Consider the following 26,128-nt stretch of genomic DNA (forward strand, 5'->3'; position numbering starts at 1 on the left):
TAATTGGGGTTCTTTAATATGCCGAATCTAACTGTGTATGTAGATTCTTAATTTTTGGTCCCGTTTTCAAATTGGTCTACATTAAGGTCCAAAGGGTCCAAAATTCAACTTAGTTTGATTTTAACAAAAATTGAAACCTTGGGGTTCTTCGATATGCTGAATCTAAAAATGTACTTAGATTTTTGATTATTGGCCCAGTTTTCAAGTTGGCCCAAATCGAGGTCCAAAATTAAACATTGTTTGATTTCATCAAAAATTGAATAATTGGGGTTCTTTGATATGCCAAATCTAACTGTGTATGTAGATTCTTAATTTTTGGTCCAGTTTTAAAATTGGTCTAAATTAAAGTGCAAAGGGTCCAAAATTAAACTAAGTTTGATTTTAACAAAAATTAAATTCTTGGGCCTCTTTGATATGCTGAATCTAAACATGTACTTAGATTTTTGATTATGGGCCCAGTTTTCAAGTTGGTCCAAATCAGGATCTAAAATTATTATATTAAGTATTGTGCAATAGCAAGTCTTTTCAATTGCACAGTATTGTGCAATGGCAAGAAATATCTAATTTCACAATATTGTGAAATAGCAATTTTTTTTTTAATTAAGAGTTATCTTTCTTTGTCTAGTATAGTAAGCAAGAAATATCTGCAAGAATTTTTTAATTGGAGTTATCTTTCTTTGTCCAGAATCAACTTAAATCTTTGTTATATACAATATACAATGTATATTCACTTTTTACTACCAACTGATAAATTTAAATAATCTTTACCATTCAGTGATAACAAGCAGTTTTTTTAAAATCTTAATATTTTATGATGTATTTAAATGAGTAGTAATTGTTGCAAACTCCATTAGAATATTTTAATTGAAATTAGTTTTGGAATAAGGGAAAGGGGGATGTGATTAAAAAATTGGGTTCAATTTTTCTCATTTGAAATTTCATAAATAAAAAGAAAATTTCTTCAAACATTTTTTTGAGAGGATTAATATTCAACAGCATAGTGAATTGCTCTAAGAGAAAACAAAAATTTTAAGTTCATTTGAATACATTCATTCTGTGTCAGAAACCTATGCTTTGTCAACTATTTAATCACAATCCAAATTTAGAGCGGAATCCAGCTTGAATGTTGTGTCCATACTTGCCCCAACCGTTCAGGGTTCAACCTCTGCGGTCGTATAAAGCTACGCCCTGCGGAGCATCTGGTTCATTTATGTTTAAGATAATTTTGATTCATATTTTTTTGCAACTTCATTGTAACATGATAGACATATTGCACACCGAAACTAGCCGAGGAGACAATTCTTTAATCATCAAGGGCCATACATATCGGAAGATATTAAAGTGTCCTGAAATATAACAACATATCTTACTAATGTACTATAAAACTGTGTAAAGCCAGAGTCACCACGGATTTTATTGTCAAAACACAGATCGAGCATAAATATGTGGCAGATGTCCGAAAGACAGAGGCTAAAGAACTACTGTTACGTTCAGGGAAAATGTCTGGAGATGTATCTTGTAGGCCTTCTTCCACCTCCCCACTGTGAGCAGGGGACAACAGTTATATACATGTTATGATTGACAATTCATAGATTTATACAAGTGGCTAATGGAAGAGGTCTATAATGTTAAATGAAAAATAACATGACTTGGATGGAGAGTTCTCTCATTGGCACTCATATCACATCTTCTTATATCTTTTCACCTGTAATTTACCTGTAAAAAAAATCGGCGCAAATGAAAAAAAATATTGGCGCAAATGAAAGAAAAAATCGGCGCAAATGCAAAACGCCGTTCGTAAGAGAATTAATATTAGGATTTAAAATGAACACTTTATCATAGCATATCAATACCGGAAATCTGACTTTCATCGATAAAAAATATTTTTTTATGAGAGTTAAAAGATAAAAAAATGACTTATGTACAGTTTATCTTTTTAAAGATTACATGGGTATAATCCTGCCTGCAGTTGTAGTTCATAGTGCATTTGCCCTGTGACTACTATTATCATGATTATAGTATTCTCAGATTTGGCGATATTCAATTCATTCTCTAGATCATTTTTATTTGGACAACAGTTGTTTAATTTGTTGGACACTTAAATTGGTAGATAAAATCATCCATGAAAACCAAAAAAAAAATGATTCCCAACAAATAAAAGTACTTTCACAGTCAATGAGTCATGACAGTAGTTAGTTTATCATGTTCACCAACCTCTCAACACTCAGGTTCAGAGTTCAAACGTTGCTCATGGTAGATGAGTTCCACAATATTCTTCAATGCATTAAAAAAAAAAGGGACCTTTGAAAAATTGGTTCGTTATCTTTACATTCATGTCAATTATTTGCTGTAGTATTTATACAGTTATATAGTCTATATAGCAAAATATTCAGAAAAATAACATGAACAGGAAAAAGGATTATGTATTTTTTAAATTAGTACATCTTAATTATAATTGCAAATGAAGATATTGAAGAATACCACATATACTGCAGATGTTTTTCCTATATAAATGTGAAGAAGATATGATGAAACATGCCACCTTTAGCAGCCAATCAAAGTCTTTACATTTTTTATTTGAACCAATTAAAAGTACTGTCTCATAGAACTTTGTGTCTTTTCAGCATCCAAATCTTACTGATATTAATCTACCTTCACCAAAGAAGAAGTTCAAGGGTTACTACAAAATTGCACGCCATTACAAATGGGCACTCGACCAAATATTCCACAAATTTAATTACACAGCTGTGATCATTGTTGAAGGTAAACAGCGAAATATTGGTCTAAAGAGGTCGCCATGGTGATGGAATAAGTTATCATGTATGGGTAAAGTAAAAGTAGATGTTTGTTTTCATGTTATGACCTTCCAGTTAAGTTTCATCAAACAGATTACATTTATTCAGGACAGTTGAAGATTGAAAAAAAAATTGCAAATAGATTTCATCATCAGTTACAAACTAAAAATATATATTATTCTTTAATTTAATTATTCAAGATAAAAGGATTGCAGTCTAACTCCAATATTTTATCATAAAAATTTGAAAACCTAAAATTTGATTTGAAGAGCTCTTTCAAATGAATATTAACAAGATTGTCTTCGAATTCATAGATATTTACTTGTAGGGTGAAATTTAAACTGGAAGCATGAAAATAAGTAACATCTTAATTTTTCCCAAACATAGTAACTATGGTAACTTGTCATTTGTACCTCCATGATTCATTTATATTATCATAGTAGCCATTCTGATTTTGCAATACATATATTTTACTGTAAATTCACAAATTTTTAGCATCAAACATGATGTGAGTCAGTTAAATAACATCATTTGGTGTTATTGAGTGAATTACTATTGCAGTTAGAACACTCAACTTACAAGTTACGAAATACAGCTACAAATTTCTTAATTTTTGCATGGAATATTCTAAAATTATCAGCTTTCATTTTAACAAATTACTGACTTGCCCTGTGTGTATTGTTACACATTAATTTTTGAGTTTACAGTATATGACCAATCTATTCTGACAAATTTGTATGTCCATTGATTGGTGACCTGTCCATCAATTGGTGACCTCTCAATTGAGTAATTATGTATTTATTTCCAGCAACCTGACCTTAGTGATTTAAAACTTGCTTGGCCACAGAAGAAGTTCAAAGGCTACTTCAAAATTGCCCGACATTATAAATGGGCACTCGATCAAATTTTCTTCACTTTTAATTATACGGCAGTTATAATCGTAGAAGGTAAACTAACATTGCTAGAAATTCTTATACTTTTAATCAATTATCTAGAGTTATCTTTCCTTTCACATTATCTTTCTGGCTTTTTTGGCTTGAACTTCAGATTTATTTTTAGCTTGGTTGCATATGAATTTCCCAAACATTTGTAGAGCAAGTGCATAGCTAAAGTCACATGTCTAAGAATAAGCAGGGGGTGGGGGTTCAACACTTATACTGTAAATTCTCCTCAAAATGATTATACTACTAAATTTTTCATGTGATTTGGTGATTTCTTTTTTTTGGTAAATTGTTCACTTATGTAATAGGAAATGTATTACCTAATTCTGTTATTTCTCACAGTTTTATGCCCCACCTCCAATAGAAGAGGGGCATTATGTTTTCTGGTCTGCGTCCATTCATCTGTTCATTCGTTCATCTGTCCCACTTCAGGTTAAAGTTTTTGGTCAAGGTAGTTTTTGATGAAGTTGAAGTCCAACAACTTGAAACTGAGTACAAATGTTCTCGGTGATATGATCTTTCTAATTTTAATGCCACATAAGAGTTTATATCCCAATTTTACAGTCCACTGAACATAAAAAATGAAAGTGCGAGTAGGGCATCCGTGTACTGGGGACACATTCTTGTTCTTTATACTTTTGTGATCCATTATTCTCCATTCTTTATATTTTTCTCATTTTTCCTCGATTCAATATTTTTCATACCATTATTCTCACCTCATGTCTGTCATCATGAATTGTAATTGGTTTATTTTCATAGTGTCATCTTTCCTCATGTCTGTCATCATGAATTGTAATTGGTTTATCTTCATAGTGTCATCATTCCTCATGTCTGTCATCATGAATTGTAATTGGTTTATTTTCATAGTGTCATCTTTACTCATGTCTGTCATCATGAATTGTAATTGGTTTATTTTCATAGTGTCATCTTTACTCATGTCTGTCATCATGAATTGTAATTGGTTTATTTTCATAGTGTCATCTTTACTCATGTCTGTCATCATGAATTGTAATTGGTTTATTTTCATAGTGTCATCTTTCCTCATGTCTGTCATCATGAATTGTAATTGGTTTATCTTCATAGTGTCATCATTCCTCATGTCTGTCATCATGAATTGTAATTGGTTTATTTTCATAGTGTCATCTTTACTCATGTCTGTCATCATGAATTGTAATTGGTTTATTTTCATAGTGTCATCTTTACTTTGGTTGGTTGGTTTGACACAATTTGAAAAGAAGGAGACATTTCCCAACAACACAAAAAACAGGGTCCAGGTCAAATATATTCAAATTCACAGGATGATATGTAATTTTATTAAGAGCTTAGCAGAGTGATATAGACAGTTGGACTACCTCTAAGTTGTTGATAATAGAACTAATTTGTAACTCAGAAACAAATTATATCCAATATAGAGAGAAGGTTGGGTGCCTGCCATTATATTTATCAATGTCACATTTTTTATGTACAATTTATATCAAGAATGGAAACACGGAATGTGTCAAAGAGACTAACCAAATAGTAGAAAACAAGTCATGGCCAACAAGGGGTCTTCAACACAGGCAGAGTGAAAATTCCAAATCTAAAGGCGGGCTTTAGCTGGCACCTAAACAGTAATATATGGAATAAACAAACCAGCAGTGCACATAATAAAACTCAGTTTATAGAGGTCTGAGTCTGAGTCAGGAGCCAAAATTTAGTGATATTTTTGCCTCTGTACAATATATATCTTTTTTGTTCTCTATTTATTGTTTTGTACAAAGTCAGGCTGTTGGTTTTGTCAATGGAATTTTTATTTCATATTGTTTAATGTGACATTTCATTGCTCATATAGCTTAGCAAACATGTGTTTTAATCATTGTTAAAGGCCTATAGTGTATTGAAGAACTATACCTTTTACATCTATGTATTTTAGTTTATGAGGATAGTCCAGTCTAACTTGCAATCATACTGCATCTTCTTGTCTAGAAGGAAGGAAATTCAAAATCATCATTTTATAACAATAATTTTGTACAAATTGTAAATTGTAATTTGTACAAGCACTTTTTGTACAAATTACAATTTGTTTAAAGTTAAAATACAAATTATAAAAAGGGCCCAAAAAAGTATTTTTCTAGTTTCTGGATAAAAACTTGTATATAAGTATTTCAATTTCTCTGAAATTGGACCACACTGTGTTAAACCACAAGTAGAAAGTTTGGATTCATTTTATTGGTTATGTGGCAGAAGTTTAGGAATTAAGGGCAAAAAAAAAGGGGCAAAAAAACAAGCATTTTTCTAGTTTCCAGACCATAACTTGTGTGTAATTGTATGGATCTCTCTGAAATTGTACCACAATGTTACGTATAACAAAGGAGAGGTTGGGATTGATTTTTGGGTTAATTGCCCAAAATATTTAGGAATAAGGAGCCAAAAAGAAGCATGTTTTTAGTTTCCAGAATAACTTACAATAACTTGTCTTTGATTGTATGGATCTCTCTGAAATTGTACTTCAAAGTTCCATACTATAAAGGAAATGATGGGATTGAGTTTTAAAGTTTTTGCTCAAAAGGGGGAAGGGGGGGGGGGGGGGGGGGGGGGGGGGTTCAATAAGTTTGGTTTTTGATTTTTGAAAAGTTCCAAGAAAAAATCTTCAATTGCACAATATTGCATGTATAGTGCAATCCATTTGTTAGATCTCTGACCACATTTATTTTGTGACATAAACCTATATTATGTCAAAAATTTGATCACAATCCAAATTCAGACAGTATCAAGCTTGAATATTGTGACCAAATTTGCCCCGACTGTTCAGGGTTAAACCAATGTGGATGTATCAGGCTGCACTCAGCAAAGCATTTTATAAGCAAATATTTCTGTAATCCACACCTACTTGTTTCCAGACAATAACTTTTGTTCAAGTGTATGGATCTCTTTAAAATTGTACTTCAAGATTCCATACCTGAAAAGAAAGGCTTGGATTTAGTTTGGGGGGTATTCACTCTATAAAAGGGGGGGGGGGAGATTTTTTTTCCAATTTTCTTGGGGTTCATATATTTTTTTCAATTTTTTCAAAATTTATAATTTTTATGCCCCATTTATGGCCATTATGTTTTCTGTTCCGTTCGTCTGTTCAGTAGTCCATCCGTCCATTTGTTTGTTAGTCTGTCTGTTCGTCCGTTTGTCTGTCCCGATTCAGGTTAATGTTTTAAGTCAAGAAAGATTTTGATAAGTTAAAGTCCAATCAACTTGAAAGTTAGTAAACTAGTTCCCTATGATATGATCTTTCTGATTTTAATGCCAAATTAGAGATTTTATTCCTTTTCGACCGTCCACTGAACATATAAAATGATAGTGCGGATGGGGCATTCATGTACTTGGGACACATTCTTGTTTGAAAAGTTTCAAGAAGAAATCTTCAATGGCACAGTATTTTGCAATCAATTTTTAATTTTAAGGTCTTTGATCACAATCAAAATATAGACATTATCAAGCTCAAGCATTGTGTCCAAACTTCTCCCAACTGTTAAACCTCTGCAGTCTTATCAGGCTGTTCTTGGCGAAACATTTTATTTTGGTCACTAATGATGTCAATAATTTGAATCTACATTTATACAATTTTGCCCTGAAGTGCAATATGAAAGAATATTGCACACTCTCATTAATTTTTCATTGCATTCTGTGAGAAATGTTATGTTGCTATATAAATGATATATCACTACGGTTTATTTTTCAGATGATCTTGAATATTCACCTGATTTCTTCGACTACTTTTCTGCCACCTACCCAATACTAAAGGCAGATCCTACTCTATGGTGTGTGTCAGCCTGGAATGATAATGGTAAAATTGGCATGGTATCTGATGATCCAGGTAAATATACTAAAGTGGCATGGTATCTGATGATCCAGGTAAATATACTAAAGTGGCATGGTATCTGATGATCCAGGTAAATATACAAAAGTGGCATCGTATTTACTGCTCATTGGTCAGATTGCTGTCTCTTTGACACATTCCCCATTTCAATTCTCAGTTTTATCTACTAAAGTGGCATAGTATCTGATGATACAGGTAAATAAATTTTATCATACATAATACATGATAATGACCATATCAATGATATTTCATGTCAACACAGGAACGCTGACTGCTGGGCTTATGATTGTACTTGTGGCAGAAACCTTCACCTGCTATTTAATATCAGAAAATACTGTAAGGTTTTGCTGAGTAGTTTTCTCACGTTTCTTTAACAAAAGACTCATCAGTGATGCTCTAAACCCAACAAAATAGACCAAATTAGTTATGGTTGTTTTGTGTAATTCAACATAATCTATACCTTGAGAACAAGATCCCTTGCATTACAAACAAGGCAAAATTTTGTTGACAGTTGATTTATAATGATGACCATATCAATGATAGAACACAGAATTGCTGACTACTGGACAGGTGATACCCTGATGGGCAGGTGATACCCTGATGGACAGGTGATACCCTGATGGACAGGTGATACCCTGATGGACAGGTGATACCCTGATGGACCTGTGATACCCTGATGGGCAGGTGATACCCTGATGGACAGGTCATACCCTGATGGACAGGTCATACCCTGATGGACAGGTAATACCCTGATTGACAGGTGATACCCTGATGGACAGGTGATACCCTGATGGGCAGGTGATACCCTGATGGACAGGTGATACCCTGATGGACAGGTGATACCCTGATGGACAGGTGATACCCTGATGGACCGGTGATACCCTGATGGACAGGTGATACCCTGATGGACAGGTCATACCCTGATGGACAGGTCATACCCTGATGGACAGGTCATACCCTGATGGACAGGTAATACCCTGATGGACAGGTGATGCCCTGATGGACAGGTGATACCCTGATGGACAGGTGATACCCTGATGGACAGGTCATACCCTGATGGACAGGTCATACCCTGATGGACAGGTCATACCCTGATGGACAGGTGATACCCTGATGGACAGGTCATACCCTGATGGACAGGTGATACCCTGATGGGCTGGTGATACCCTGATGGACAGGTGATACCCTGATGGACCGGTGATACATTGATGGACAGGTGATACCCTGATGGACAGGTGATACCCTGATGGACAGGTGATACCCTGATGGACAGGTGATACCCTGATGGGCAGGTGATACCCTGATGGACAGGTGATACCCTGATGGACAGGTGATACCCTGATGGACAGGTGATATCCTGATGGAGGAAATCTCTACCAACAATGACATAGTGGTTGTAAATAAACTGTTATGGATGTTTTGTGTAATTCAACATAATCTATACCTTGGGAACAAGATCCCTTGCATTACAAACAAAGCAAAATTTTGTTGACAGTTGATTTATAATGATGACCATATCAATGATAGAACACAGAATTGCTGACTACTGGACAGGTGATACCCTGATGGGCAGGTGATACCCTGATGGACAGGTGATACCCTGATGGACAGGTCATACCCTGATGGACAGGTGGTACCCTGATGGACAGGTGATACCCTGATGGACAGGTGATACCCTGATGGACAGGTGATACCCTGATGGACAGGTGATACCCTGATGGACAGGTGATACCCTGATGGACAGGTCATACCCTGATGGACAGGTGATACCCTGATGGACAGTTTATACCCTGATGGACCGGTGATACCCTGATGGGCAGGTGATACCCTGATGGACAGGTGATACCCTGATGGACAGGTGATACCCTGATGGACAGGTGATACCCTGATGGACAGGTCATACCCTGATGGACAGGTGGTACCCTGATGAACAGGTAATACCCTGATGGACAGGTGATACCCTGATGGACAGGTGATACCCTGATGGACAGGTGATATCCTGATGGAGGAAATCTCTACCAACAATGACATAGTGGTTGTAAATAAACTGAGTAGTTATGGATATTAAATTGGAACACACTTGTCCTTCACTATATATTGCCGGCTTAGTACAAACAAAGGGACATAATCTCAAGACTGAATTTTTATTTCAGAATTACTGTACAGATCAGACTTTTTTCCTGGATTGGGATGGATGTTAGAAAAACATGTCTGGCTTGAACTTAGTCCAAAATGGCCAGATTCGTAAGTATTTGTGTATTATAGAGTTTTGGTATCATTGAATGCAATAATATATGGGGCACTGGGGTAACATAAAAGCCGAGTTTACAGATTAAAAACAATATTGATGATCTTTAAGCAGTTTATTCCTATTGAGGTTACCTATCCAATTTATTCATGGCATTTCTTATGCAAACAAATGGGTTAGATATAGGAAGATGTGGTGTGAGTGCCAATGAGACAACTCTCCATCCAAATAACAATTTTAAAAAAAGTAAACCATTATAGGTCAATGTACGGCCTTCAACACAGAGCCTTGGCTCACACCGAAAAACAAGCTATAAAGGGCCCCAAAATTACTAGTGTAAAACCATTCAAACTGGAAAACCAACGGTCTATATAAGTTTTTATCTATGAATTATGATAGACTAGTATCTTTCTTTTTAAGCATAAAGAATTTGCTGACATCACAATTGATTCCTAGTAAAGATTTGTTTTGATTTCAGATTTTGGGATGACTGGATGAGACATCCAGACCAAAGGAAAAAAAGAGTTTGTATACGACCAGAGATTTGTAGGACAAGCACCTTTGGTAAAAAGGGGGTTAGCAAGTAGGTATAATAAAGGACATGGTTCAATTCTGGTCAAATATTGCCATGAATTTCAAATTGATTGTTAAACATTAAAAAAGGTTATAATTTTTTCATAAATTTATCTCTTTCAAAAGCATAAAAGGCTGCAACCCTAAACAGGAATATTATCTGGTTCAAGAGTTGTGACCAAATAAACAATTCTAAGGTTTTTTAAGTTTTTGGTGAAATCAAGACCCAAACTGTGTTCCAATACAAATAATACCTAATTGAATGGTCATGAAAATTGAGAAAGGAAACAAACAAACTGTGTTCCGATACAAATTATACCTTATTGAATGGTCATTAAAATTGAGAAAGGAAACAAACAACCCGACCATACAACAGAAAACAGCTGTAGGGCCACCAATTGTCTTCAACACTTCATTTTTGATCTTTTATATGTCAAAAACTAGTTGTTTTTTTTTTTTATTGTATATGGTTGTCAGTAACATTCCAGTGATTTGTGGGAGTTGTGTGCTTTACCCTAGGTATATCTAACTTGTAAGGGGAGATAATTTGTTGTTTATAAGAATTATGTCCCTTTATCTACCTCCTCAGTAATATTTTAATCCTTAAATGTTATAACTTTTTGTTTTTTATTTGTTTTCAGGGGATTATTTTTTGACAAACATTTAAAATTTATAAAGCTTAATGAGAAGCCAATAGACTTTACCAAGAAAGATTTAACCTATTTAATACAAGTAAGTATATTAACGATAGGATGTATAATGTGTTACTAACTGATATTGAATATCTCTTTGAATTATAAATTATTATCAGATAGTAAAGAGAATGAAAATAGGGAATCGTTCAAAGAGACACCAACTTGACCAAAGAGCACAACACAGCCTAAGACCAGTGAGAAAATCCTCAACACAGTGGCAACTTCAGCTGCTCTCTAAACAGTAAATGATACTTGTTCAGTGAAATGGACACCCATACTAAATCAACACTAAACATATAAATGACAATTCTAACAAAGGATATTGCTGACGTTGGTTTTGTTGTAAACTCTGGGGTATGGAAATGCTATGCCCAACTCTTCTGACTGAACAAATATATCTATCCCTTCCTTACCCTTGCATGTATGTTAGAGTGGTAAAAATTTCTTGCACAATAAGCAAGTGGCAATTGTTTACTTGCATTTTCTACATGTGATTATGTTATAGGCGCTTTTTGATTGGATGCAGCCAGTTACAACTGAAACCAATGAAAATCATTACCTTGTGTCTCCTAAATTCTTTCTCAATCGGCCAAGGGTAGAGTGGAGGGAAGCAGATTGTAACCCTTGGCTAGCGAAGATGTTAAGATCCCAGTTTCATAGACAATAACTGAAATGCATGGTCTGATAACCTGTTGTGCATGAGATTTGGGTTACTAGAACAAATTTTGGACTTTAAGTACTGTGCTAAGAATCTTTGCCTTGATGTCAGATGTCAAACTTTTTAATTGAATAACAATATTGATATTTTTACAGGAAAATTATGATCCAACATTCCACCAAACAGTTTATGGCACACCGTTAGCTTCTGTGACAGATGTGATAGCATTGAGGAAGAAGTCACTTCCTGCTTTACGAGTTCAGTACTCAACAAAAGAAGAATTTAAGTCGGCAGCTAAAACATTAAAAATAATGGAAGATTTTAAGGTACGTAATGCAGATATTACAACAGTTCTGAATGTGTATATTTGTTTACAAATTAAATCGTTTATGTGGTTTAATAGTTTTCTGGCTTTACCTTCAATAGGAACACTCAGACTCAAACTTAAATGTTTGATGTGTAAATACACTCAGACTCAAACTTAAATGTTTGATGTGTAAATACACTCAGACTCAAACTTAAACGTTTGATGTGTAAATACACTCAGACTCAAACTTAAACGTTTGATGTGTAAATACCTACAAATTTCAAAAAGTGCTAAATGACAAAAAAGACCTATATGCAATGATCAAATTCATAAAAGACAAGGAACAACATTTTTTTTTATTATTATTTTTGGTTATAGCCTAGATATGAATAAGCTGTTCATATAAATATGGTATGAGAGGTTCATATTCAAATATAAATGACAAGATAAAGAAACCAAGAATATCATACCTTCTTTTGGAAACAATTCAGGAGTGTTGTTATTAGTAAAATATGAATTAGTTCTTTGAACAAAGTATTGAAAGGGATAATATTTTGTTTTCTCTTTATTTCAGGCTGGCGTACCTAGAGTTGCTTACCACGGTGTTGTTAGCTTTATGCGTTCCGGTCAAAGAATTTATTTAGCCCCTCCGGAAGGGTGGAAAGGTTATGACACATCCTGGACGTGACAACTGCTGAACTTAGTCATTTATGTACAATTGTGTGCGTCTACCATAAACAGTGATTGAAAGAGTTATTTTAGTTACATACACATAGTTTTGTTTTTGAGCCTGATTGGTAAACCTACCTATTTTTAGTTGTTAGGAGAACCACCATTTTCAGGCCACAGCTGCCATGTCTATTACATGAAGTTCTGTACTCCGAACTAGGAATCCATGATTTGAAATAAAGCTATGGTAAAATTTAGGCAGTAAGTGTTACCCTGTTGGGTAGTTGGAGATGGCAAAGTTTGCATCCGTATAAATGTTTATTTATTTTATCAGGTACCAATTTTCATTTCGAATGTTATCTGATTACTATATATATATATATATATGCAGCTCACTAGTAAATATATATTTGTCTTATTCACCCTTTTCCATTTTATAATCAGTATAGTTAAGATGTGACATGAATTCATTTATATTCTTGGATGCCTATTATTGTGGATTGAGTCAATGCAGTATTAGTTAAGTAGCTCTACAGACTAGTTAGTATGCTGTTCGTTTTATACCGGTAAATACAGAACAAAGACTGAACATATTTACTGCATAAGAATTGTATGAAGTGGTCTTAAATCAGTCCAATGGATGTTACTGAATTTTTACTGAATTACAGAAGAAGGCATAATAATTTTTACATGGTCATTTCAGTTAAGTTAAGTAATGACTTAATTTTATTGTTTTATTTGAAGTGAGTTGAACTCTTTACAAGAAGGCATTCTAACTTTGATGATCAGGGTAACCACAAATTTAAATGTACAAATAAGGGTTTTAATTGAAATAGCGTTTGTAAGAGGAATTTGGCAAACAGCAACATCAAACATCATAGAACATAAAAGCATGTGTCTCAATCCACTAACATTAGTATCCAAGAATATAAATAAATTCATGCTATCTTATTATCTGCACTATATTTTTTGCACTTCAGCTAATGATTATTTTTGCAATCCACCAGTCCATTGTAATAATTGGTTTGTAGTTCATTCCCTTTAATTAACACAAACTTTTATATTTAATATTTATGTTTGGAAGTAAAACAGTTGTTATTGTATGAGTGAATTGTTATGTTTGTTTTCTTTATGATTTGTTGTAATAATGATATATCTGTATCGTATAGATTGGATCTTGTTAGTGATAAGTTATTGTATGAAGCTACTTGAGTGATCTGAGCTTTCTGAGTGAGAGTATGAGAATGTATGTAATCATGAGTCATTTCTGTTGCCTTGGGAAGCAGCAATAAACAGATTTTCATTTAGAATGTTTCTTGGCTACCCCCTCAATGATATTGTTGCTGAGAAATACCATCAATAATCTATAATTCCATCACAACTAGAAAGTGGCAATGTTATTTTATTATGTTATCTGTCAATCTGTGATTGAAAATTTTTGTAAAGAAATCCAAGGAATTTTTTATGCTACAATTAATCTTGTATTGTTAAATTATGTACTTGAAATTTTTTAACAATGAGCGGTTGTATCCTTACTATTATGAAAAAAGTGAACAGATAGAAATTACTGTAACTGACATTAACATCAGGTTGCAAGAATGTTTTTGAAATTAGATATTTTTTCTAATAATGATTCACCCCCAAAAAATGTCCTGTTTTATTCATTCATACATAAAAGTCACATGCACCTTTTCATTTCATACAAACATTAAACTGTGTCTTGCCACCGAGTTAATGACATAAACAGTACCACAATTTCTGCACCTGTAACACAATGCTATCATTAATGTCTCTTCAGGGCCAAAATATGGTTAAATCCAAAACAAGACCAAAAATGTAGTCAAAGTCAGGTAACAAATCAGAGAATCAAAGCTTTGCATTGGGGAAATATAGTCCTTATTTTGTAATAATTTCCAAAATTATGTAACAGCAATTCTTACAACACTAAATCCGTATTTTGATGTAGTTATCTAAGTTCTGGGTTAGAGGTATCATTACTGGTATTAACAGTATAAAGTCTTCTGAGGTAGATACTTGTTAGTATGAATAGAATGTTACTTTAGTTAAAACTCAACAATGACATATGTTTTAATTGTTGATGGAAATCTACACATTGTTTTCCTGATAACTTACCTATAACATTCCCAATTGTATGTACATATGTCTCTCTGTGATCATCATGTGATTGTCATGTGATCGTCATGTGGCAACAAGAAAGTCTCAATGTGATTTTACTGACTAGGTATATCTTATCAGAAATGTAATAAATTTTCAATTAAACAATGTTGTAACTATAAACATCACCATGACATGTATAAGATAATTCTTACACTAGGTGAAAGTTGGTTAGATAATATTAAATACAATTTGTATACTCAACATTTGAAAAAAGAAGCCAAATGTTTTGAAAAGATTGACAAACTGAAGTATGAAGTAGGTTTTATAGAACTTTTTGGTTTTATGGCACTTTTGGGTTTTGTGCTACATTTGAACTTGAAGATCTAGATGAAATCAATTTATATTAATTTTTCAATTGATAAATAAGTAAAGTCCTTTTTTATGATCATGTTGATGTTTAATTAGAGGAAAAGTCCTTCATGCATCATGTGCTTTTATTTTTTATTGTTGTAAGATTGACAGCTAACACATAAGTTGATAGTTGTCTAAGTGGCAATCACCACATTTGTCTAAGTGGCAATCACCACATTTCTTTATTTGAATTAGGTTCCTCCTTCCATGTTGAAATGACAAGCTTTGTAAAACACTTCTAGTAAATCATTCTCTCTAGTTAGTTCATTCTATTAGTTAAGCATTGGCACATTTTTTTTCTTTGAAAAACTTATAAAGAATAAGGATTTTTTTTGATTTTTCAAAAATATCATTTATAATAAAAGTATAAAATTTTGAAAAGAAAAGAAGAGTTTGGCAGGCAAGTCTTCTAATGGCACTACATCAATAAAACCATAGGATTCTAAGTCTCACATAAAATGTCAGAAACATAAGCTGCAAACATCCTTAATGTTTATAATTGAACTAAAATAAATTGTATGAATACTGTATTGTAAACTAATGCTGATAAGGAAGCAAATTATGAAAAAAACTCAATTTCTAGAGTTTTTTGTACCTGAAGCTTCTACAGGTATAAAGTTAGATTCAATATCATAGTTGACTCTGAGCTTTAATTGTGTGGGGGAAATGTTTTTATTAAAATGTTTTCACAATTTAGATGTGTTGTCAGACATGAATGTAAATAATCATTTCAGATAATATATATTTTAATAATAAAAATATTTGTATTATTTTTTTTTTTAATTTTTATTAATTTTTCGAATTAGCACCATTCTAATAAGACAGATCTTTACTCATAGTCCTTCCCTCAAATAGACATATTTCAATGATTTAAAACAAAATATCTAAAACAAGCTTTTTTAAATGCTTACATTCATATGTCTATCATTCTCTTCTCTGAAACTACTGAACCAATTCCCACCAAACTTAAGCCAGTGGCGTAGCTGAGTCATGTTTACGTGTACGCCCGAACCTTGGCGAGGGATATGAGGGGTGCCAGCTCAATGTTAAATCACCTGCTAGTAGTGGGTTCGTCTTCGAAAGGGAAGAAGCTCCCAAAAGCTATCGACAATGAGATACCGTAATGATTCCTGTCAGTATGAAATCATTGATAGCAACATACTTTTGAATCTAAATGGTTTGTTTGTTTTGGTTAAATTTTGTAATTTTGTTAACTTGTTCATCGTGTTAAACTGGGAGCTAGCCTAATAGTTATCGGTTTAGAGAAAACGTCCAAACCAATATTACTTTTAAATAAGTTTAAAGGGTGCTGTGAGTAAGCATATAATCGGCAAAAGCACCTTTTAATGAACACGAAAAACAAACATTTCTAAGAGGTGCAATATAAAAAATTCTGGAACACTTAGGATTTCTTCCCACAAAAAGAGAATCAATGTATCATTCCTTTAAAGGGATTTAAAAAAAATCTAAGATTTTCTTTTGATATTTTTTTCTTGATCTGGAATATTTCATGACAATCTATGAAGGTTTATAAATTGAGCATGTAAAACAATTAATTGCATAAAGAAGAGTCCGGCTATCTGTCTATCAGAAAAAAATAGAAAAATGAACGAAAACAAATGCTTTCAAAATTTTAGCTTCATGCAATAGTCATAGAAAAAAGCTTCTTCGGCATGTTCATAAAATTCGATGAAGGTTCGACAAGTAGTTAATGTAATTAAGAAAAAACAAAATATAAGCCCAAACTGCAACCACTTATTAAGTGAAGAAAGAAATGAATTTTGTCCTTAAAATGCTGGAAAATTAAAGATATAATTGCAGTATTATATTGCTCTGAATACTCTTTTGATCATAAACAGATTTCGTAAAATTTCATGTAGAGTCATTCAAAAAACTGTATCCATATTCGGAACCTAAATATTGACGCCGCTTTGTCTCGCTTTTGGGACATAAATCACAGGTTCGACAAAACTACAAACTGCATATCGAATTTGAGCAGATAGTGAATTCTTTAAATATGAGAAAAGTATGCAGAAGTCATAGTAGATTCAGACTTTTACAAAATATTATTTTTCTATTCTATTCTAAAATTATCTATTTGAGTAAATTTAGTCCTTTTTTATTCGAAATTGCAATTCATTGAAAACAGAAGCACAAGGCTGATGTGCTTTTGACCAGTTTTTCTTATTCTATGTCCATTATTTGTTATATTTTCAAAATTCAAGTGTACGCCCGGGCGTTTTGACGTAAACGTAGCTACGCACATGTAAGCTGAATGATCCTTAGGGTTTCTAAAATAAAGATTGTGTTTATTTTCTGCTTTGTCAAAAAACATGGCTGCCATGGCTAAAAAATTAACATAGGGGTAAAATGCAGTTTTTGGCTTATATTTCAAAAACTTAAGCAGTTAGGGCAAATCTAACATGGATTTAAAGTGTTCAATTGGTCAAGATCTATCAGCCCTGAAATTTATCGAACAACCCATTGTCGGGTTGCTGACACTAAATTGGAAGATTTTAGGAAATTTTGCAGTTTTTGGTTATTATCTTGAATAGTAGTAATAATAAAGATAAACTGTAAACAGAAAACATGTTCAGCAAAGTAAGATCTACAAATAAGTTTATATGACAAAAATGGTCAAAGAGTTATTGCCCTTTAAGGACAATTTTACACAATTCGATTGTCATGTTTTCTTACTTAAAAAAATCTTCTCTAAAACTACTGAACCAGTTCCTACCAAACTTAAGCTAGATCCTTAGGGTATCTAAAATTAACTTTGTGTTTTATTTTCTGTTTCGTCAAAAAACATGGCCGCCATGGCTAAAAATAAAACATAAGGGTAAAATGCAGTTTTTGGCTTATACCTCTAAAACCAAAGTATTTAGAGCAATTCTAACATGGCTAAAAGTGTTCATTAGGTCAAGTTTTATCAGCCCTGAAATTTTCAGACCAATCTAACAACCCATTATCAGGTTGCTGCCACTTAATTGGTAATTTTGAGGAATTTTTGCTGTTTTTGGTTATCATCATCAAGCGGAGGTGAGCGATTCAGGCTCTTGTCAATAAACTGATGAATGGATGTAGAAATCAATTCAAAATTTAGTTTATAACCTTCGACCTTAGCCCTCAATTACATGTAAATGAACCAATCAAAAATGTCTAAGATCTCTATAACTTTAAGGTACATGATATTGATATAAATCACTTACACCAAACATAAAAAGGATACTAACTGCCATATAGATTTTAATTGATCGAATCATCCTTTCTAATCAAAGATATAATATTGAACAAAACTTTTGTTGATGATGTAAAAATGGTTAGATATAAATTACGATACCAAGCTAGAGAAAGAGGACTGTACGACACATGGATGTCACTTTCTAGCATTTGATGTCTTATCCTGAGAGGAGAACAGTCTGTTTTTTTCTTTATTTCATAGCTCATAGCTATTGCTGTATCTCAGTCGCATCATGAAGCATCCAATTAGAATCTATATGTGATACGTAATTATTTCAAGATGATGTATAAGGAGGGAAACATTACAGTATAAAACTAAAACATATGCATACATTATGAATAACAATTTAAATCACTTGGTTATCAATGATCATCAAAAGGATGGAACAATTCTTATAAAATAATAAAACGTATTATTCCATATTGATAAAATATTAGTAGGTTTTTCTATATGAATGGGATTTTAAATAAATAAGCATTTTCACCAGCAGAAAAAGGATATTCACCGTGCAAAACGTCGTGTGCTTTTTTGTGTACAATTTTGGTTAAAAAACGTTTGATTTACAATTGTTTTTAGTAAATATTTTCTATTACATTCATTTCTTTCGGAATATAGAATAAAACATTTACTGTCTTTTGTTTCGGTAAATATGTGGTTTTATTGACTTTTTAAAAACTGATATTCACTTCGGCCGTTGCCCTCAGTGAATATCAGTTTTTCAAAAGTCAATAAAACCACATATTTACCTCATCAAAAGACATTAATTGTATAATATTGTTCTTATCATCTCTGTCAGATGTCGAAGGAGGGAATCATACTTAGTTTAACCATTTGATATTATTTATTTTTTTGTTTTCTAACTCAAATAATTTGGTTTCAGCGTTTGAGGCGAAGACAAATCTGAAAAAAGTGCATTGAATTAATGATTATAACATCTGGTGAAAAAATGTGACAGGTTTATTCAGAACGTTAAAATAATCGATATTTTACTTCCTTGTACAGCTTCTGATTTGATTGGTCAATTTTAAACGGGGTCGCCTCGATATTCCGACACCCCGTTAGTCCGACACCCCATTGGTCCGACACCCCACTAGTCCGACACCCCGTTAGTCCGACACTTTAACATAGATTATGACATTATATATAACTATGCAAATGCTTGAAATACTGAAAAACACAATTGCAAACTGCGTTCGTACATTAAAAGATATATAAAATTTACACAAGTACCCGGCCACATCCACTTGTATTTTTGTCCATTTGATGAGTTAAGTCATTTTTATCTGATTTGTATAGTACGTTCTTATGTTGTACTGTTATACATTTGTACCACTGTCCCGGGCTAGGGGAAGGGTTGGAATTTCGCTAAAATGTTTAATCCCGCCACATTATGTATGTATGTGCCTGTCAGGAGCCTGGAATGCCGTGGTTGTCGTTTGTTTTAGTGTTACCTATTTGTTTTTCGTTCATTTTTTTATATAGATAAGGCCGTTAGTTTTCTCGTTTGAATTGTTTTACATTGTCATTTCGGGGCCTTTTAAAGCTGACTATGCGGTATGGGCTTTGCTCAGTGTTAAAGACCGTACGATGACATATATTTGTAAAATTCTGTGTCATGTTGGTCTCTTGTGGAGAGTTGTTTCATTTGCAATTATACCACATCTTCTTTTATATATATATATTGGCAAGATTAAAACATCGTCATCACACAATTTTAGGGGAAATAAGTTCCATTTCAGAGAATCGACAATCGCAGTTGACTTATAAATTCCTAAACGGTGTTTCATATATCCACTTGTTGAAGCCTATTCCTGAAAATTAGCAAAATCAAAAAAACTTTAATTGAGGAACGTCGATTATGTTACAGTTCTGATTTCTTAACTTTTATTCTATTTATGTTATCAACTACTCCTTAATTCTATTCGATGATTATCAAGCTGTTCATTAGACTTCGTGTAATATGACTCATATCCTAATAAATATGTACATTTTTAGCTCACCTGACTTAAAGAGTCTAGTAAGCTTTTCTCATCACTTGGCGTCCGTCTTCCGTCTTCGTCGTCGTCTGTTAACTTTAACGAAAATCTTCTTCTCTGAATCTAATGACTTTTAACCAAACTTGGCCAGAATCATCACTAGAGTATCAAGTTTAAAACATATCTCCGATCAATAACCACGCCTGCCAACCAACATGGCCGACATGGCTAAACATAGAACATAGGGGGGAAATGCAGTTTTTGGCTTATATCTATGAAACTAAAGCATATAGAGCAAAACTGACCTATGGCAAACATGTTTTTTGGATTTAGATTTATCTGCACTGATATTTTCAGACGAATACGACAACTCGTTGTTAGGTTGCTGCCCCTGAGTTTGTAATTTTACAGAAACTTTGCATTTTTTTTTGTTATTGTTATATCTAATACTTATCTGGTATTTAATACTATTAATTATGATTTTAACCTTGAGAGACTCTAGGTGAATTATGTACAGTCATGAGATGACAGTATATATTGTCTATGTATGTTATAAACTAAAAGGTATAAACACAACTGGTGATAGTTTTCAAAAGGAAAATAAGTACGTCCGTAATATTATGTTAATAAGGAGCATGCATACAATTCTTGTAAGGCATTCGCGTGCATTATGGCCAATAAGACGACCCATGTATCTACATTGTAGGTACCTGCGAACGCTATTATGCGTATTATTATCCTGACTATGATATGCATGATTTTTATGATTGAATGTTGTATGCTCTTTGGTTGGGTGGTTGTCTCTTTGACATATTCCCCATTTCCATTCTCAATTTTATCAAAACAAATATGCTCTTGAAATTTCATTGGTTATATTAATATACCGCATAGCGGGTTATTTTCGCGGGTGTAACAATTCACGATTTTCATTGAATAATGTATAAATGCGAAATATTTTGGAAGTCATTAATTTGGCGGATTCATAACTTTTATCATACCTTTGCATGTTCACTTGCGGAATTTAATTTGGAGAAAATTTACACCCCACAAAAACAACCCGGTATACGATATATGAAGCAATAAACTACTCCATTTGGCATTCGATGCCGTCAGCGTATGTAGATATATGCACAGCAATACTTGTTTAATGAACAGCTGCGCCATGAGCGTATGATACGTCCGTCGTCTAGTTCAATTTTTATGCAATAATCATAAATTATAGTTTCATATATATGGCGTGACATGTGAGAACCCCCCTTTTTTTTTAGCTCACCTGGCCTTAAAGGACAAGTGAGCTTTTCTCATCACTTGGCGTCCGTCGTCGTTAACTTTTACAAAAATCTTCTCCTCTAAAACTACTGGGCAAAATTTAACCAAACTTGGCCACAATCATCATTGGGGTATCTAGTTTCAAAAATGTGTCCGGTGACCCGGCCAACCAACCAAGATGTCCGCCATGGCTAAAAATAGAACAGGGGTAAAATGTAGATTTTGGCTTATAACTCCGAAGCATTTAGAGCAAATCTGACATGGGGGTTAAATTGTTTATCAAGTCAAGATATCCAAAATGGTCAGTTGACCCCTTAAAGAGTTATTACCTTTTAAAGTCAATTTTTTAACACTTTTCCCAAATTTTTTAACTAATGGGCCAAGTTCATTAAAGATAGAGATAATTGTAAGTAGCAAGAATGTTCACCAAAAAGTATACAGATCTTTACATTTATATAAATAAGAAGTGTATAAAGTTGTAAGAAATAATCATAAATTGTTTTTGAGATACGTCGCAACATGTGAAAAAATTACACCCTGTTTTAGTTACAAAGTCCCGTAACTCAAAAAGTTTTAATCTTATTGTCATCAAAAAGTATACAGATTGTTTGACCATCATAAGAAACAACTATGTAAAGTTTAATGAAATTTGGATGAGTCGTTCTCAAGTTACGATGCGACATGTCTACGCCGGGCAGACAGATGGACAAACGGAGAGACGGACATTTGTACCATATTACGTCCAGTCAAAATTTTGACGGGTGTATACAAACATACACAGAACTGCCATAACATTACTTTCGATATTTGAACCTGCATTTATTTTGTTGATTTTTTGATACCTTGCCTATCTAGATGCATTTTGAAATAATATACATGTACGTGGTTCTGTGAAATTACTATTGCACACTCAAATACTGGTAACAAGTAAGAATATAGCGATATTATGATGAGACTTTCTTTGTAGTGTTGTTTATATCCTTCCAGATCACCTAGTTACAATTCAGGTTGTGAGTGCGAGATTTTGTTTTAAACAATTTTTATTATTCTTAATAGTCAAATTGAGCATGGAAATGGGGAATGTGTCAAAGAGACAACAATCAGACTAAAGAACAGACAACAGCCGAAGGCCACTTATGGGTCTTCAATGCACCCGGAGGCGTGTTTCAGTTGGCCCCTTAACAAAAATATATAGGGATTGTTTTACTTGAACATTTGTAGTGTCCTTTTTTCTTATATACATAATTGGTCGATTTTTTTGTTGCCTTTAATATAGATACTCTAGGGGTACCCCTTGATCTAAGTCGTAAAATTCCTGAATTTGTGTTCACTTTTATTTTTAATACAATACATCTATATAAAAGGACTAACAATAAACTATCAAATAAATACGGAAAGAACTCACAGTTTTCGGTGTTGGTCAAACTAACCAATTAATCTATATCTTTTATCAACAATATTGAATCAATTCATTTACCAATAAATGAGTTGAAGTTGAAGATTGTTGTTTGCATCTCCCGCAATGGAGGGGTGAGGGGTAAGCAATTCCGTTCGGAAAGCGGGTTAATAACAAGTTAATGGATGTGGAAAGTGTTTGTTCACAGTTTCGGTATGCAAGTTATCTTAATGGGGGTTCTTTTATGTTATTCCTCGTAAAGATAAACATTTACATAATAGTACTATCGATATGTCCCTGATTGCTCTAAAAAAAAAACTGGTCTAACACTAGGTTCACAAATTAGTAAGTTTCTGTGTATCAGCTAGCTTACTAATATTGGTCGGGATTAATTGTATTGTCGGACTATTGGTGTGTCGGATAAATGGGGCGTCGGACTAATGGGGTGTCGGACCAATGGGGTGTCGGACTAACGGGGTGTCGGAACATCGGGGCTGCCCCTTTTAAACTTACTTCTTGTTTTCTTTCACAACTTTTTGGTAACATCTTTATCTTTCAAATGAATTATGTTGATGATCATCTCAGAAGAAAACATTTATCACTAAAACGACAAATCAGACAATTATTTTATAAACAGTCCAGTTTTACTACTGAATGTCACTGGTTCTCTCCACTAATGCAATTTGGCCGCCACGTTATATGCACAGTAGTATTGAAAGTGGCATTAACTATGAGAGCGTATAAGCACCACACATTTTAAAAAAATAAATTCTATTTGAATAATAAAATAAAGGTTTTTTGGAAAGTTTGCTATAGCAATAAACTTTCTTAAGGCATCGGCCTAACCGGAAAAGAGACAGACTAACTTACTTTAGGAAGTGTGTCCTACTTTTGTTTGAAAACTAATAATTATATCAGAAAAAAATAACGCCTGCTATTGTCTGCAATTGGACAAATATAATTTTATTAATTTATTGGAACTAAGAGGTGAATGAATGAACTAACTAGTTATGTTTCTTCTTAAGAAATATGCATGGCATAATGTAAGTTGAATAATGAACATTTTAGTTAATATCAAACTTCAAGGAAAACTTGTATGATATATGCCTCGAGTTCATTTTCTACTGAAGCACTTTAGCAAGGTGCAACTTTAAAGTCAGTACTCAGTTTTAAAAAGCATTTATATAATTACCTTTTAAATAAAATAGTCAGCTTTTCTATAACAACTAAGTGCCGGCTTACGCTAGCTTATATACGTCATGATAGAGTCATTATTGGCATAGATTTTCAAAATTTGGCATTTTTACATGAATAAGTATCTAACAGATATGGAAAATGCAGTTTAAAGCATTTCATTGTAGGTGTTTAACATATAGGTGAGTTAACTCATCAGATGGATACAAATATAAATACATCTAACAAAAAACAGAGTGAACGTGGCCGGGTACTTGTATATCCCAACAACAAAAAGACACTATAAGTACTGATCTGAGAGTACTCGCAGTTACTGACAGCTAGTTCAAATAACTAATAAAAAAATCATGCATCATTATTCCAAGTTTTGTATTTAGGTAAAGATTGAAACAAACTGTGTGTAAAAAAGAATGATTTACTACTATTTAATAGTAACGATTGTCCATGAAAAAAGAGTCATCTTGACCTAAATTAATTCTGGTTAAGATACATTAAGATACAAACTCTAACCAACTACAAGTCATAGAAGAATCATATCTTTTAGATCGCACTTCTTTGATAACAATGGACCTTTAAAAAAGATTCAAATTTGTTTTAAGGTCCAGATGATAGTAACAACACATAAAAGAGGAATGCTTTTTGTTACTGAGCACTTCTTTGATTTTATTGAAGGTCCACACAAAATGTTTGTTATAGAAGTACAAAAATAAACTATACTCGTTATTATGTCATTTATAATTATATCAATGGAGAACTACTAGTCAAGTATAGTTTTACTATGAATTCTTCTCGTTGTTGTTAATGGCGTTCTAATTCTTCTCACAAACAAGCTTGTCTATAGTCTGGGGATTTCTGTTATTTTTGCTAACATTTTTTTTCCATATCCCATGTTAGGATCAATGTAAGAGGTTGAAAATATTTTTCGTTAACTGGAAAGTTGCTTCTGACGATGGATCTAAAAAAAAATCATCTTGATTGCTTCTGTGGGGATTCTTTCTACTGTATATGGATCACTCACGGAGTAAAAATTGGAAAAGTGTCGAAACTAATTTGACTTTTATGTATAGCATAGTCCGAATTATATTCTAAAAAGGATTTAATTTCACAAACTAGTTATTTTGCACTAAATATTGCTGTGCCATGCCATTTTTAAAATAAGATTGAAAAATGAATTGATATACAACAACCTTATCTTAAAAGATTTTTTTTGGGCACTCAATGACCCCACATAACAAGTTTTGGGTGGACCTCAATTTGAATTTGACCTCAAACTGAAGGTCTTGAATTACCGGTCATCTTGGCAATTTATAGTAGGTTGGTATATTTTTATACGACCGCAAAATTTGAAATTTTTTTCGTCGTATATTGCTATCACGTTGGCGTCATCATCTGCGTCGTCGTCCGAATACTTTTAGTTTTTCGCACTCTAACTTTAGTAAAAGTGAATAGAAATCTATGAAATTTTAACACAAGGTTTATGACCACAAAAGAAAGGTTGGTATTGATTTTGGGAGTTTTGGTCCCAACATTTTAGGAATTAGGGGCCAAAAAGGGCCAAATAAGCATTTTCTTGGTTTTTGCACTATAACTGTAGTTTAAGTTAATAGAAATCTATGAAATTTTGACACAAGGTTTATGACGACAAAAGAAAGGTTGGGATTGATTTTGGGAGTTTTAGAGTTATTTTTCTTTGTCCAGAATAGTAAGCAAGAAATATCTAATTGCACACTATTGTGCAATAGCAAGAATTTTTTTTAATTGCAGTTATCTTTCATTGTCCAGAATCA

The 26,128-nt window shown here is 33.1% G+C and overlaps 1 protein-coding gene across 2 annotated transcripts in view; it reads left to right on the forward strand.

Moving 5' to 3' along the window:
- The window catches only part of LOC134719082 (alpha-1,3-mannosyl-glycoprotein 2-beta-N-acetylglucosaminyltransferase-like), a 45,119-nt gene extending 29,779 nt beyond the window's left edge, over nucleotides 1-15,340 (forward strand). Inside the window, exons 6-12 of one of the 2 annotated variants that reach the window (XM_063582026.1) lie at nucleotides 3,604-3,742; nucleotides 7,449-7,583; nucleotides 9,740-9,830; nucleotides 10,313-10,417; nucleotides 11,049-11,139; nucleotides 11,916-12,086; nucleotides 12,642-15,340. In XM_063582026.1, coding sequence (XP_063438096.1) covers nucleotides 3,604-3,742; nucleotides 7,449-7,583; nucleotides 9,740-9,830; nucleotides 10,313-10,417; nucleotides 11,049-11,139; nucleotides 11,916-12,086; nucleotides 12,642-12,755 — 846 coding nt within the window. In that variant the 3' untranslated portion in view covers nucleotides 12,756-15,340. Of the gene's footprint in view, nucleotides 1-2,624; nucleotides 2,764-3,603; nucleotides 3,743-7,448; nucleotides 7,584-9,739; nucleotides 9,831-10,312; nucleotides 10,418-11,048; nucleotides 11,140-11,915; nucleotides 12,087-12,641 lie in introns of both variants that reach the window. The other variant, XM_063582025.1, reaches the window with a different exon arrangement.
- Nucleotides 15,341-26,128: the final 10,788 nt, after the last annotated feature.

This window comes from Mytilus trossulus, chromosome 5, assembly GCF_036588685.1.
Source record: "Mytilus trossulus isolate FHL-02 chromosome 5, PNRI_Mtr1.1.1.hap1, whole genome shotgun sequence".
In the NCBI taxonomy this organism is placed as follows: Eukaryota; Metazoa; Mollusca; class Bivalvia; order Mytilida; family Mytilidae; genus Mytilus; species Mytilus trossulus.